The sequence below is a fragment of the Propithecus coquereli genome, unplaced genomic scaffold, assembly GCF_000956105.1.
Source record: "Propithecus coquereli isolate 6110/MARCELLA unplaced genomic scaffold, Pcoq_1.0 Scaffold3, whole genome shotgun sequence".
Taxonomy (NCBI): Eukaryota; Metazoa; Chordata; class Mammalia; order Primates; family Indriidae; genus Propithecus; species Propithecus coquereli.
The window spans coordinates 14,008,263-14,024,727 of record NW_012148618.1 but is presented as its reverse complement, the minus strand read 5'-3'; the positions used below and the strand labels follow the sequence as shown (position 1 = coordinate 14,024,727).

Genomic DNA, 16,465 nt, shown 5'->3' with positions numbered 1-16,465 from the left:
GCAGCCTGGAAAATTTAAGTCTCACTTAGCAATAAAGGCTTACTACACTTTCTGCTGAGACAAGCAGCTAGTTCAGCAACTAGCTCTTTCACAAACAAGTAAAATGAACCCATGTTTATAGACTTAGCTAATGGCTAGAATCCTTACCAGGAATTATTAAAACAAAACAGCGTCTACAGTAAAGTAAATAACAAAAGCCAGAATGAGAAGTCAAGAACAAGATGATGGCAATGGATGAGCCCAGCTGCTAAAATTAACTTTAATGCAATTTTTGGTGTTTAAGTGCTCCTGATGGGTACAGATTTAAATAGAAAGCAATTAATTATTCTACTTTTTCTTTTTATTATTTGTATTAGGAGAACGTTATGTACCTGGAGTGGGAAATGTGACCAAAGAAGAGGTCACAATGAGAGAAATTATTCACTTGCTTTGCATTGAACCCATGCCACACAGTGCCATTGCCAAAAATTTACCTGAGAATGTAAGTCCAGTTTTGCTTTTTTTTCTATTCACCTCAAGATGGAATAGTTTTTTCTTTTTCTTTAATTGGAAACTACTTCAAAATTTTAGGAAAATTTGTTAAGCAAAACCTCTATATTATGACCTTACAGTTATAAAGCAATTACCATTCATCCTTTAGTGCTATAAATTTTAATTCTGGTAGGAACTCCTTGACTTTTTGTTTACTTCAAAATAAGATTTCTCCAGAGGAAAAAGAGGGGCTCCCTGAAATACTGAGACTGTTTGAGTGATGTGTTAATCTGGGTCTTCTGAGAAGCAAATCTCATGACAAAACATTAAGATTTTATTAAGGAAAATGGTGAGGGAGCTGGGAAAGGCTAGGGGAGCCATGAGATTATGATGCAAGTCTGATTCCCAGTGAAATAAGAGGGAAGGGTGATTAAATAGAAGCATTCCAGACCGCTGGGCTTTGGCACCTTCCCATGTCTTCCGGAATGAGCCTGTATTAGTATCTTTGCTTTGCTCATTGCCTGGGAGCAGCAGGTGAAAAGCTTGGCCTTGGTGTCACCAGAGCACAGCAATTGAGGCATGTGGTCATTTATGCTTCCTGTGTTTAGAGATCTGCAAGGTGCATTCTCATGGCTGTCACCAGGTAGTATTTTTGTTTTCTTATATATAGATACTGAAATAATAGTCCCAAAGATTATCAATCTCATCTTTTTTCCTCTGAGATTTGAATATGAATTAGAAAAATGATTCTTAAAAAAGAATTATGCTTACCTGTGCTATCAAGGCTTTCCAGAGAGATACACGAGGTATAAGCTTTGACTATTGGCCATTCCCTCCACCCTCAAATTATTTGTATCTTCTTCCAGTTTCATTGTTAACTGATTCTCAAACTGCAGTCATTTGGCATATTACCTTCATAATTTTTGCATATCCATCTAGCAATTTTATGATTATTATTGCATTTTAATATCAACTCACATTTTCCTTAGCATCTTTCTAAGTAGTAGTAGCTGTGAAATAGTACACTTGACATTCTAGATCATTTTTTCCCTGATGCATATTAAAACAAGTGAATAACTATTCAGAAATTCTGATATATATAACCTTGTGACACCTAAAATAATTTCACATACCACTAGTAATATGCACACTATACTTTGCAAAATAAAAACACTTTAGGTCATTCTCTCACTTTTTGCTGCTTACCATAAGTACATTCTTAAAAACAGGAAGTTAAATTTCTTAATGTTTACAAGGCTATAGGAGTCTATGAGCTTACTGTACTAACTTAACTAGGTTCTTATCCTGATTTTAAATGACTTCATAAAAAGATAGTGTTCCAGCATTAAGGAAAAGTTCAGGCCAAGCAGAAAAAAAACTATTACACTTGCAAAAGGTGGAATACATTAGAATATCTGAACATGTGTTTTGCTGTAGATTACTAGTTGGATCCCATTTATTTTGTTATCTTGGTTTTAGGGATTAGTACACCATGGGTATATGCTTAAATGATGTGGGTGATGAACATATTACATAAAGAAAAGCTGCTTTTCTTTGAACTATTGGTAATACCATGTGCGTGTGTGTGTAGTGTATATGCCGTGTGTGTGTGTGTGTGTATGTGTGTGTGTGTGTGTGTACACACGAAGGCAAACTTAGGTAACATTTCTTTCTTATACAGTTTACACATGGGTCTTATAAGAAATTGATCTCCCAAAACATAACTGATTTTAGACCTAATTTTTTTATAGTGGAAATTGGTCTTTTGGTACAAAGTACTTCAGAGATTCAGTTGAAAATGTATTTCACTTCTCAGTAAGAGAAGAGCAAGTCATTACATGGAGGTAAAATTGACAAAAATATTGTTTCAACAGGAAAATCATGAAACTGGCTTAGAGAATGTCATAAACAAAGTGGCCACGTTTAAGTAAGTGCTTAATATTTATGCTTATTGTAAGAGGTAGATTGATCTCTGTTCTTTTACTTTGGATGCTTTGTATAATCCTTGCCTGAACTCCCAAGAACAAGAATGGAGTACAGATTAGAAGGGGTGAAAATGAGGGACACACAGTAGACACTTAGTACGTGTTTGTTGAAGAAATGATTGTTTTTGGCAGGTGAATGAAAAATATCTATTTGTGACATTAGATGATTTAGATAGCAAGTAAACCTTTCTGATAATCTCTTTCCCATTAATTTGAAGCCATAACTTCATATATTATACTATAAATTTTTATTTTATATGCTAATTTTATATTTTTTCTAGTAGAATTAAAACAGTATTTTACAATTCTTTCATTCTTTGGGTATATAAAATGGAAATAAGATTTTAATTGTTTATTAAAATTTGAAAAATTGATACTGTAGTGAATTTCTACTTGTTATTGTATTTATAAATAAATTACTAGTTTCAAATAACTTTTAAGGTAGGATATAGCTTTTCTTATGCTCTAATAATGTTCGGTGAAATATTTGACTTAAGAATTGGATAGAAACCAAAAGCTATTTAATATTCATAACATTAAATATGGTGTAGTCCTTTTGGCCTTAATGATTTTCCTTATAGTACTGTATAGAGGATTCAGTATATTTTCATTTGGAGCTTGCTAAGGATATGATGTCTCCCTATCATTTTAAATTTAACCTTAGACAATGCAATGTGCTTTAGTTGAACAGACAACCTTTAGGCTTCACAAACTATAAAAGAAGCCTTAGAGATTTAAGTAGGGCATGGGGATCAGGTCTAGATAGAACAAATTTCCCCAGATGTGTTTGAATTTCATAGTTATAAAACACAACTTAGCTGCTACCAGGACTTTGTGTTCACAGTGTAGGTTTTAGTTTTACTATTGGAATGACATTTATTATTCAGATTAAGAAAGCTAAATGAGATATAATTATGTATTTTTCTGTATATTATGACTTCTAGATTAATTTTTAGGTTTTTTTTTTTTTCTGTATTCTATCCTTCAAGAACATTACAGTTCATCTCTGTATTTTCCATCTATTTAGAAAACCAGGTGTATCAGGCCATGGAGTTTATGAACTGAAAGATGAATCACTGAAAGACTTTAATATGTACTTTTATCATTACTCCAAAACACAGCATAGCAAGGTAGGAAAAAGTATCTTTTTCAGTAAACAAACCTAAAATGCTTTATGCTTTTTAACTCCACAGAAAATGTCCTGCTTTTTTTGTAGTTTTCTGCTGGTTCTCATTAATAGTGGGCAGTATCTCACCCAAGAAATTAAAGTTGATTCAATAATGTCATCTAGTATATAGGCAATATTCAGATTTTCCTGATTATACCAAAAATGGTCTTTATAACTGTCTCAGAGGGAGGAGGATTCAATCAAGTATCATGCACTTCATGATCACGTACTTCATTTGGTTGTCAAGTTCCTACAGTCTCCTTTTAATTTAGGATAGTTCTTTTGCCTTTTTTGTATTGACATTTCTGTAGAGTACAGGCTAGTTGTCCAGAATATTCTACTTTCTGTTATTTGTCTAATTGTATTCTCACGATTAGATTCAAATTAAACATTTTTTGGCAAGAGTACTATATAGGTGCTATATTGCATCACATAGTGTCTGTTTGTCCCATGAAGGATGATATTAAATATGATCACTTAGGGGTGATGTCTGGCTTTGTCCTTATAAAGTGAATAATTTACAGCCCATTGCACATAATAGGCACTAGGTAAATATTTTGACTTAAAAGAATGGGGACTAAGTTCAGTTTTTTTTTTTTTTTTTTTGAGACAGGGTCTTGCTCTGTTATAGACAGAATGCAGTGGTGTCCTCATAGCTCACTGCAACCTCAAACTCCTGGGCTTAAGCAGTCCTCTTGCCTCAGCCTCCCAAGTAGCTGGGACTATAGGCACACACCACGATGCCCAGCTAATTTGTCTATTTTTAGTAGAGACAGGGTCTTACTCTTGCTCAGGCTGGTCTCAAACTCCTGAGCTCAAGCAGTCCTCCTGCCTCAGCCTCCCAGAGTGCTAGGATTACAGGCATGAGCCACTGTGCCTGGTGGGGACTAAGTTCTTGATGGGGGATATTCCTGATTTATTTTGCAGTGGCTTTCCTTAGGATGGCCATTTTGTTTCTAGGACAAGGAAGCATTCTGAATACGTGCTTCAGTATATAAAGTATTTTAATAGGTGGTTAGGTCTTTCCTGCCTGCTTTAAAATATTCCATTTGTTTCATGCTTGCAAAGCAGTATATTTAATGGTAGATTTTTTTTTTATAGGCTGAACATATGCAGAAGAAAAGGAGAAAACAAGAAAACAAAGATGAAGGTAAAAAGTGAGATTCTGAACTGACTCATTTTGACGATTTTCTGTGGTTTTTATGTTAGCAAAGCATATAGTGTTTTGTTTTTGTTCGTTTCGAGAGTAGTTAAGTAAAGGAAGTGGAAAGAGCCTTTTGCTTCTTGTTCACGTATTAAGATGTGGTCAATATTAGCAGTCATAGAATTTTTTTTTTTTTTTTTTTTTTTTTTTGAGACAGAGTCTCACTGTGTTGCCCCGGCTAGAGTGCCGTAGCATCAGCCTAGCTCACAGCAACCTCAAACTCCTGAGCTCAAGCGATCCTTCTGCCTCAGCCTCCCGAGTAGCTGGGACCACAGGCATGTGCCACCATGCCCGGCTAATTTTTTCTATATATTTTTAGTTGTCCAATTAATTTCTTTCTAATTTTAGTAGAGACGGGGTCTTGCTCTTGCTCAGGCTGGTCTCGAACTCCTGAGCTCAAACAATCCACCCGCCTCGGCCTCCCAGAGTGCTAGGATTACAGGCGTGAGCCACCGCGCCCGGCCGCAGTCATAGAATTTTAAATTGGTAGCATATGTAGTTTATTTTGGGTGACTGACATAATAACTTACATTACATTTGATATTGATATTTTCAATACTTCAAGGGTAGCAAAATATCATGTGCGTTGTTTTGCATGTAATCTATTATTTTTTGACATTTGCAATTTAGTATGTAGGATAACCCAAATAAGAATGTACCTGTTTGTCTCTTTTCCCATCCATCTCCCACCCCTTATAGCATTGCCACCACCACCACCTCCCGAATTCTGCCCTGCTTTCAGCAAAGTGGTTAACCTTCTCAACTGTGATATCATGATGTACATTCTCAGGACCATATTCGAGCGGGCACTAGATACAGATTCTAACTTGTGGACTGAAGGGATGCTCCAAATGGTATGTTTACTTCAAATATATTCTCTATGTCGGGTCCTAGAGTTCTTGGGGATCTGAAGAAGATCTCTGGTCTAACTTCCATCCGAACCACATCTACAGCACCTTAAACCTAGAGGTCATTAAAAATAGCTTACACATGGCACAAATTTCCTTAGTGATACCTTCTTATATAGCATCTTACTCTTGGGAACCATTTATTAAACCATATCTGTTTAATAAAATCCACAAAAACTAAAAAAGGCCTACTCATGCTAATAATAAGTTGGTATGTGATCATTGTACTGTGATTTTTTTATATTTTTAATTTTACTTGTATTATAAGGAGACAGTATAATAAAGATTTGAAGACAGGTCTAGGCTTGAGTTCTGGGTTCTACTACTTCCTACTTGGGAGCAAAAAATAATTTTCTCATTAGTGAAATGGATATAAGTGTAATTATTCATAGAGTTGTTAGGATAATTACCTCAAGTGAAAGCAGCTATTTTTTCTTGATATTGTTATAGATAAATTACTTAATCATGCCAATTTGTGGTAGCTGTAATTGGATATTTATTTAGGACCTGCCTAACTAAATTTTCTTTTTTCCTTGGGTATTGTTGGTCTGTAGGCTCTACATGCTCTCATGCTGTATGTATATCTCAATTTTTGTTACAATGGTGATAAATACTTGCAGTATTAAGTTTCAAACCATAGAGATGTATTTGAGATCGAGTTAAAACTTCTCTTCCTGTCTCTAGTGCCCTACATAGGAGATAAGCACTGGTAAAATTTTATATAATCATTCCACATTAGCATATATAAGTTTACCTCATTCTTGATAGCTGCATATTGCATTGTATGGATATGCTATAATGTATTTAACTAGTTTCCTATTAATAGACATTCAGGTTGTTTTTAGGTCTTTGCTGTAACAAAGAACACTAAAATGAACATCCTTGTACAACTATTTTTGCATACTTAAAGGAGCGTATCTGTCATACTAATTCCTAGTACTGGGTTTGTACCTTTACATTTTTGATAGATATTTTCAAATTGACCTCCAAAAATGTTACACCAGTTTACTTTCCTGTTACCAGTGTGGTCAAAATTGCCTGCTTCCTAACACGTTTTCCAGCTCTGTATTTTACTAAACTCAAACTTTTGCTACTCTCATCGGTGAAATATAGGATAATTTTGTTTCAACTCAAATTTTTAAAATTTTAAGCAATGAACATTTTTTTATATGTGTATTCATCATTTCTTTTTCCATGAACTGCTTGTTTGTAAACTTTGCGCATTTTTTATCTATCAGGTTGCTTATTTTTATACCTCCACTTAAAATATATTTACCTAAATAAGCTTAGTTTTAAAGATCTCTTATTTTCTTCCTTCAGGCATTTCATATTCTGGCATTGGGTTTACTGGAAGAGAAGCAACAGCTTGAAAAAGCTCCTGAAGAGGAAGTGACATTTGACTTTTACCATAAGGCTTCAAGTATGTTTGAGTATCACTTTTCAACATAGTTCTAGCTAATTACCAATTTAGAGTTGAAAGTTTAGATCTTACAGGGTTTTAATTTGTCAGTCCTGAAGGTTTAAATTTTTCTAGAGTTTTAATCTGTCAGTTCTTAAAACATAGGAGATCCCGAAATTATTTGTCTCTTCCTAGCATCTTTAGTTTTTAACTAGTATTTTTTAGCATACTAATATATTTTTTAATCCCCTAGTGCAGTCTTTTTACTACATGACTCCCTACTGCCCACTTTTTATTTGGGTTGTATACAATGACAGTTACTTACTTTCATTTCTCGTCTCAGTATTACTGAATATTTGCCGCTGCATCAATCGTAACATTCACATGACCCATCTGTGGAAGATATTAATGTTTCTGCATTTAAAATGATTGTAGAAGTTTGAATGAATGATAGCATGTTCATTTTGCATTGTTTTCAACTTGAAAGAAAAGAAGAGATTTAAATTAGATTTCTATTAAATGCTACCTAATTAAAATAGTTTTTTCAGAGCACATTCCACATTTTCAAACCAATAGGCAGGAAAAAAGCATTTCATTTTCTATTTATATACTGTATTTTTAAGATCCCTGAAGACATCATGAACCTAATCAGTTTATGGATATAACCCCCACAATATCCACTTGGATATTTTTGGCAGTTTTGTATTTTATTAAGCATTTTTGCTTAGACGTTGAACCAAGTGGATGAGAGGCCAGACAGGTCATTAAGGGTAGGTTTTGTTTAGCAATGCCACTGGAAGATACAAAAAAGAGACTTCAAGTAATTCAAGTTTTCTTGTATGTCATTTTTTTAACTTAGTACTTCATATAATTGTAACTCAGTACTTCATGTAATTGTAGATCTTTCACTGAAAAATTAATGTAGTTAAGGGATTGATCAGCAAACCTTGGTTACCAATATGAATAACATTAACTAAAAATTGTAATTTGTACATAATTATGAAGATACATTTGGCCCTTCATATCTGTGGATTCCACATCCAGGGATTCAACCAACCACAGATCCAAATTATTTGGAGTCGGCGGAAGGATGGTTGCATCTATAGTGAACATGTGAAGACTTTTTCCTTGTCATTATTCCCTATACAATACCATATAACAACTATTTACATAGCATTTGCATTGTATTAGGTATTATAAGTAATTTAGAGATGATTTAAAGTATATAGGAAGATGTGCATAGATTATACACAAATACTTTACACCATTTTATATAAAGGACTTGAGTATCCACGGATTTTGGTACCCACAGGGATCCTGGTGCTAATTCACCATGGATACCAAGGGATGACTGTATATATTTATTTATGATGTGTAATTTTATGTTTTAAAAAAGGATTGGGAAGTGCAGCTATGAATGCTCAGAATATACAAATGCTTTTGGAAAAACTCAAGGGAATTCCCCAGTTAGAAGGCCAGAAGGACATGATAACATGGATACTTCAGGTAAACTAGCAAAGTAAACTGATCATATCATTTAAGAATCCTCTACTTGCCTCTGAAATTAAATCACTATTTTTTTTCAATTGTAAAGTCATTTACTGCTGATTTTCATGATCACTCATATTTTGTCATATTATTAAATAGTAATTCTATTTTCCCTGTGTTTTAGTGGAGTTTTTAAAAAATAAAGCAAGATTGATTTATTTGTGTCATTATTTAGTCAACATGTACTTAATACCTACTGTATGCCATGCTCACCTCTAGACTCTGACCAAGACAGACAAGGTGCTTGCTATCATGAAGCATACACTCTTATTGAGGTACAGGCAATGAACAAATAAACAAGAAAGTATCAGGGTAATTCAGTAGATGAGTAGGGTAATTAGAGAAGGCCACTTTCAGAAGGTGACATTGGAGCTAAGACCTGAATGACATAGAGTCAGTCTTACAAGAATCCAGAAGAGTACTCCAGGAAGAGGGAACAGCAGTGCAGAAGCTCTAAGGTGGCCAGAAAGAAGGGTAGTGTGACTGGAACATGATGGGGGAGGGAGAGAAAAATAGGCAATGAGGTCAGAGAGGCAGCCAGGGGCCAGATCATGTAGGACTTTATAGGTCAGAGTAAAGAAAGTGGTAGCTTTTGTTTTTCAGGACAACAAGAAACCATTGAAGGACTTGATTTTTTTTTTTTTTTGAGACAAAGTCTCGCTCTGTTGCCTGGGCTAGAGTGCAGTGGTGTTGTCATAGCTCACTGCAACCTCAAACTCCTGGGCTCAAATGATCCTCCTGCTTCAGCCTCCTGGGTAGCTACATGCCACCATGCCTGGCTAATTTTTTTGTAGAGACGGGGTCTTGGTCTTACTCGGGCTGATCTTGCACTCCTGACCTCAAGCAATCCTCCAACCTTGGCCTCCCAGAGTGCTAGGATTACAGCCCCCATACCCAGCTGCATTTTCAGTGACATAATCTGATCTATATTTGTATAAGATCACTTTGGCTGCTGTGGAGTAAATGGATTGCAGGGGACAGGCATAGAAACAGGGAAACCTTTAGGAGACTATTGCAGTAATCTTGGTGAGAAATAAGCATGACATAGGCTAAGATGCAGATGGTGAGAAACTGAACTGATTAAGGTGTATGTTGAAGGTAGAATCTATAGTACTTGCTGATTGATTTGGTGGACGGGATGAAGGGAATCATGGAATCAAAGAAATTCCTGGATTTTGTGTTTGAACTATTGAATAGATCGCAGTGCCTTTGGGAAGGAATGAGTGAATAACGGGGAGGGGGAGAGGCTAGGAATGTTAACTTTAATGGAAAACCCTTCACATGGGAACACGAAGCCAGGGTTATAGAGCTCATTGTATTCGTTAAAATATTCTCATGTTTTCAGCTAGATGTTGTTTTGATATCAATTAAAAATCTTTGTACTGCTTTGTACTTTAAGAGGTCAGTCCTTTTTACTGTTATGCTTACTTAGAAACATTAAGCAAGCTTGATATAACAGGATATGTAACTATAAGATAATGATGTTATTAATATTTCTCTTGATGTAGATTTCATGAATATTTAGTATTTGTGTTTAATTTATCAACATAATGATTTTAAAATTAAAATCAGAACAAAAAAGTAGATATTATTCTACCTTAAGAAAGTAAATTGAGCTGTCATTTAATCCAGCATTTATATCCTGTAGACATAGTGTTATAAATTGGAGATCTATTTCTAAACATTCATTTCTATTAGAATACCAAATCTTACTACAAAAATATATGAAAAGCATAAGTATCTACTTTTAAAGACATTAGAGAATTTACCCAGATGCTTAATTTAAAGCTATGTCTTATGTGTTCCTTGTGGGAGGTTTTTCCTTATGAGAACAAGGCTCCTTCAGAATATAAATAAGCTTAATGAATGCACCATCCCATTGCTGAAACCTTGACATTTGTTAATAATAATGAGGTAGATCTGTATAAGCTGTTATGGAAATGTCTGCAAAGATAAATGATTAAGTGAAAAAAGGAGGTTTGAAACAATATGTATAGTAAGATCTCTTATGAAAATAGATATAAATATATTATATATTCTGACAAATTTTTCCTGGAAAGATATATTGATAATCTTTATTTTGGTTGTTGCTTTTGGAGAGAGGGGCTGAAATCAGGGAGAGGAAGATTTTACTTTCCATTTTGTATCTTTGTCTTTATGTGACTTTGCACTAAAAATGTCATTTTAAATTTTTAAAAAGAAATTTTTTCCTGGCAAATCTCTCAAGTAAACAGAGGCATGCTCATAGCTACATATTCAATCAGCTGATTTGCTACCAGGAGCCTCCTCCTCAGCTGGATTGCTCATCCACCAGGAGAGGTGTTTGTCACAATCAGGGTCACATCCCCCCCAATATATTCAAATAGTTTAAGTCAAAGACATTTGGAGACATTATGACAAAATCAGATTAGGGAATTTCTCTATTTCTGTTCAGTCTAACTAAATCTTTTAACATTTCATTTGTTTTTCACAGATGTTTGACACAGTGAAGCGATTAAGAGAAAAATCTTGTTTAATTGTAGCAACTACTTCACGATTGGACTCTATTAAGAATGATGAGGTAATAACACTGTAATAGTGATAATATTCATCTCTGTCTTTAAACTTTACAGGCATAAGGGAGCTGCTGCTTTTTGTTAGGAGGAACTTTATTGTAAAGTATGTGCTCTGGGATCTGTCCATCTTTTATTTGTTATGCTTTTGTACTGCAGGGATTAATGGTATTTGACAGATAATATTTCAGTATAGTTTATGTATTTTACAAAAGCAAAGGAAATTGATACATAGTGGAGCTCTATTATAAATAGCATATTTTATTAATTTTTAAAATATTTTAATGTCTGAAATTGGGATGTGTCTCACAATGGTTCCTTATAATCAATAGCGTTCTTTAGAGAAATATAAGATAATGGTATGTCTTAGATTCAATGAAATATGATATTTATTAATTTCCATAATATAGTGAATCAGATTTTGATGATTCTAATATTGCAATTATTAGAATATTATTACTTGTGTGGGGTTTGTTTCTTTGTTTGTTTGTTTGTTTTAATAGACAGGTCTCTGACTCCGTCATCCAGGCTGTAGTGCAGTGTCATGATCGTAGCTCACTGTAACCTCAAATTACTGGGCTCAAGTGATCCTCTGGCCTCAGTCTCCCAGGTAGCTAGGACTATAAGTGTACCACCATGCCCAGAGAATTTTTAAAATTTTTTGAGGGGATGGGATCTCCTTGCATTGCCCAGGCTGGTCTTAAACTCCTTGCCTTAAACAATCCTCCTTTCTCGGCCTCCCAAAATTTTGGGATTACAGGCATGAGCCCCTGACCCTGGCCTACTTTTGGTTATTAACCATCCTTCCTAAAATAAAAAAGCACCAAATACATCTCTGTGATATCGTTAAGGTTCTCAGTCTCAGCAATGCATGTAGGAATAACTGATTAGACATCATCAAGTTGGTTTAAATTGATTAAATGTCAGTAACTAAGTGATTGACAAATGATTTTAAAATTTTATCTGTTTTTATTTATTAATGTACTTACCTTGAGTATAAAAGGCAGTTTATTGGATATTTAAGATACTCGACCTTTTACATTAAATTATCGAAATAACCAAAGGAGTAATTCGTTGTATGATGTGGTGGAGCCTATAGTATTAATTTTGAAACATTAAACTTAATCTAGGCTTTAAGGGGTAATCAAGTCTTTCAGACTCATACTCTAGGAAATTTTGCCAACTGAACAGTACATGTAAATTTTTAACAATGAATCTTACCTAATTTTGTGATTTCTTAATACACAGATTACTCATGATAAAGAAAAAGCAGAACGAAAAAGAAAAGCTGAAGCTGCTAGACTGCATCGCCAGAAGATCATGGCTCAGATGTCCGCCTTACAGAAAAACTTCATTGAAACTCATAAACTCATGTATGACAATACATCAGAAATGCCTGGGAAAGAAGATTCCATTATGGAGGAAGAGAGGTAAAACAAAGCAAAACCAAAATTAGCAACTCAATTTTTGGAGGAAAAATTAAATATTCACGTTAAAACATGTTTTTCCAAAATGTATTTTGTAGTAAGAGAAATTAAACTATTTTTAAGCTAGGAAGGTCAAAGTGAAGTCTCTAAGGTATTTATTGATGTATTTTATATTACTAAATGGTTTGAGTACGCAATAAAGTTAAGAACCTTTATGTACAAAAAGATGTGACAGTAGGAACAACAAAATAGAAATCAGCTCTTGTTATTTTGTATGTATGAGCACTTTTAGATACACATTTACACATCAGTTCACACAGTCTACATTATTTTGTTTCTGATAAAAAAGACTACAGTTATTGCCTATTGGAAATAAATTCTTCACCTGAAAAAGATGGTTTATACTAGTTTTTCTTTATTTCTTAAAGAGAAAGAAGACAATACCTATAGCTGTGGGCATGGATAGCACACTGGAATGGAAATCAGTAAATCTGGTTTTCTGATTCCTGACTGTGGTATGTTCTTGGAGAAATCAGAGCCATGCTTTGTGGGCAATTATATAGGTACAGTGAGAAAAGGGAGGAGGCAAGATAATAGTACTTTGAAAAGCATTCCAAGAAATTTAAAATACTAAAAATACTCAACTTATGTCCATATTTAATAACAAGCTTTCACTGCTATTTAAAACCATGTGTGCTTGGTTAGGTGTGGTGGCACACACCTGTAGTCCCAGCTACTTGGGAAGCTGAGGAAGAAGGATCTCTCAAGCTCAGGAGGTGGAGGCTGCATTGAGCTACGATGATGCCACTACACTCTAGATTGGGCAACAGAGGAAGACCCTGTCTCAAAAATAAAAATATTTTAAAAATAAAGTAAAAACAATGTGTGCTATACGTACTTTTAGAAAATTGTGCTTTTGCATTAATAGTAGGCACAGTGTATTCTATGTAACATGTTTGTAATCCTGAAGCTGAGTATACTAACAAGGACCATAAAGAATGACTATATTAGAGATTAAAAATAAAAAGATATGAAGGTAAGCCTTCCTTGGCTGACTGTAGTGTAATAAAACTAGAAATAAATAAAAACATTAAACAAGTGTGGAGGTTCCACTTCTAAATATTATGTATTAACAACATCCTATTTAGAAAGTAGTGAAAAGGAAACTACTGACTATCAAAATAAGAAGATGTAAAGCAAAGATGTACTCAGAGTTAATTAGTGGCCTTAATGCTTTCATTATTTATTTTTTTTGCCTGATGATTAGACATGTGATTTATGAATGTCTTCTTATTGAAAACAGTTCAAATAATGCATTAAATTCCCTTCGACCATCCTCTACTTTCCTGATCTTTTTCCACAGATAACCACGATTATAAATTACCACTGTTCTAGACCCCTTTCTATGCATTTATAAATGTGTACATGAGGAAATAATGAGGCATGTTTTGTGTTTTTTAGTGGGTTTTTTTTTTTACCATACATTTTGTTCTGTAGCTTGTGTTTTCAATGTCTTATAAATCTTTTTCTATCAGTACATGTAGATCTATAGTGTAGATTCTACATCATTGTTTATGACTGCTGCATAGTCTTCCATGATGTGGATATACAATATTTAATTATCTGATTTTGGACATTTAGGTTGCTTCCAATTTTCCTTTATTACAATTTGTAAGCACCTTGTTGTATGTGCCTTTTTTTGCAATTTTGCAAATGCTTCTCAAGGTTGGACTCTAATAAGTGAAAGGGCTGGGTCAAAATTTTAATAGAGATGGCTACATTGCTCTCCAAAATGGTTTTACCAATTTCTACTCCCAGCAGTGTATAAGAGTATCCATTTGCTTTATTCTCACAATACTTAACTCTTATTAGTACTTGAAAATATTTGATATTATCAAAATTGTAATTTGTACCAATCTGACTGAATTTCCCTGATTACTAGTTAGTCCTAGGTTGCACATCTTCTCATATCATTGCCTGTTTCATTTTAACTTTGGGGAATTACCTGTTGTTATTGGATGCTTTGCTCTTATTGAAGTCCTTTAAAATTATGGATACTAAACTTTGTTAAATATGTTTCTCATTTTTTGCCCTTATTTCTTTAACATTTAATTATGGTATTTAGCCATAGAGAAGTTTTCAGTGTTGATGAAGACAGATTTATCAGTATTTTAGAGTTTTTACTTTTTGTATCTTGTTTAAGAAAGCTTTTCCTATCCCAAGTCTCAAATATATTCTTTTTTTTTTAAACCACAAGAAAATTTTTTTGCTTAGAATCTAGCTATGTTGCCCAGGCTGGAGTGTAGTGGCTGTTCACAGGCACCATTATAGAGCACTACAGCCTTGAACTCAGCTTCCTGAGTAGCTGGGACTGCAGGTATGTGCCACTAGGCCTAGCCACAATTTTAATTATGTTATATTAATACATTTTCCTTTTAAAAATTAAATGTTGCCTGTAATCTCAGCGCTTTGGGAGGCCACGGCAGGAAGATCAGTTGAGCCCAGGAGTTCAAGATCAGCCTGGGCAATATGGCAGTACCCCATCTCTAAGAAAAATAAAAAAATTAACCAGGCATGGTGGCATGTGCCTGTGGTCCTGGCTATTAGGGAGGCTGTGGTGGGAGTATCTCTTGAGCCTAGGAGTTCGAGACTGGTGAGCTAAGATTGTGCCACTGAACTCCAGCCTGGGCAATAGAATGAGATCCTGTTGCTAAAAAAAAAAAAAAATGAAAATAAATAAAAATCAAATATTAGAGATAAAGCTGAAGTTCCATTTGAGCACCAGCCCAAATCCTAGACTTCTTTCTACTCTTCCTCAAAGGTTCTCTGGTTCTAAGTTTTATGTGTATCTTAATCAGAATTTTTATTATTCTAGTACATACAAATATATGTAACCACAGAAATTATATAGTGTCATTCAGCCTTTTGTTTTATTTGCATATATGACATTACATATCATTCTGCAACTTCCCATTTTCACTGAATAGTATAATGCGTCTTGGAAATCTATATATGTTCTTACATTCAAAATGAGCTCAGTGTTCCTCAGTCTTCATATTTGGGCAGTGATTCTTTTTCATGCCATACTATCCCGTGAATTGTGGAACATTTAGCATCCCCTACCAACTAGTCTTTATGACAACCAAAAAGTAAACTTCCTCCATGTATTTATTGCCAGATGCCTCCTGAGAGGTGGTACCACCTAGCTGAAACCCACATTTTAAAACCCAGGTGTAGTAGTCTATATTATGTAAGTTTATTTACATTGGTGATAAACATTTATTTCCAGTTTGTTTAATGATACACCGTATTTCAGGGAGCTTCTTGTACAGAGAGACAATATTCCAGAGTAGTTCAGAGCATGGCCTGTAAGGCCAGATTAACTGGGTTAAATCCTGCCTTTGCTGCTTACTAGCGATGAGTCACTGAGTGAGTTTCACTGTCTCTAGGCCTCAGTTTCTTCATCTGAAAAATGGAAGTAATAAAAGTATCTACCTCATAGGATTATTATAAGGATTAAGTGAGTAAACATAATGTTAGGCATTCGAAACAGTGCCTAGCTTCACAATCAGCACATTATAAATATTTCCTATTTTTATATATTATTATTTCACACATCAGTAGATCCAACTTTAACAAATCAGAGTTGGTCCTAGGAATTGCTAAGTCATTAAAGTATAAGTTTTTTAGTTTTAGTAGCTACCAAAATAGAATAGAAATCTTAATGCCTAATGAGAGGGAATGGATAAAACTACTATGGCACATATAGTAAGAGTCCTGTGCAGCCATTTAAAAATGTTTCT

The 16,465-nt window shown here is 34.3% G+C and overlaps 1 protein-coding gene across 1 annotated transcript in view; it reads left to right on the top strand.

The window, feature by feature from the left end:
• Positions 1-16,465, top strand: part of UBR1 (ubiquitin protein ligase E3 component n-recognin 1) — a 129,605-nt gene that overhangs the window by 64,468 nt on the left and 48,672 nt on the right. The window contains exons 20-29 of the mRNA XM_012649137.1: positions 357-481; positions 2,346-2,398; positions 3,484-3,586; positions 4,726-4,774; positions 5,528-5,682; positions 7,057-7,156; positions 8,532-8,641; positions 11,157-11,243; positions 12,484-12,665; positions 13,691-13,698. Coding sequence (XP_012504591.1) covers positions 357-481; positions 2,346-2,398; positions 3,484-3,586; positions 4,726-4,774; positions 5,528-5,682; positions 7,057-7,156; positions 8,532-8,641; positions 11,157-11,243; positions 12,484-12,665; positions 13,691-13,698 — 972 coding nt within the window. The remainder of the gene's footprint in view (positions 1-356; positions 482-2,345; positions 2,399-3,483; positions 3,587-4,725; positions 4,775-5,527; positions 5,683-7,056; positions 7,157-8,531; positions 8,642-11,156; positions 11,244-12,483; positions 12,666-13,690; positions 13,699-16,465) is intronic.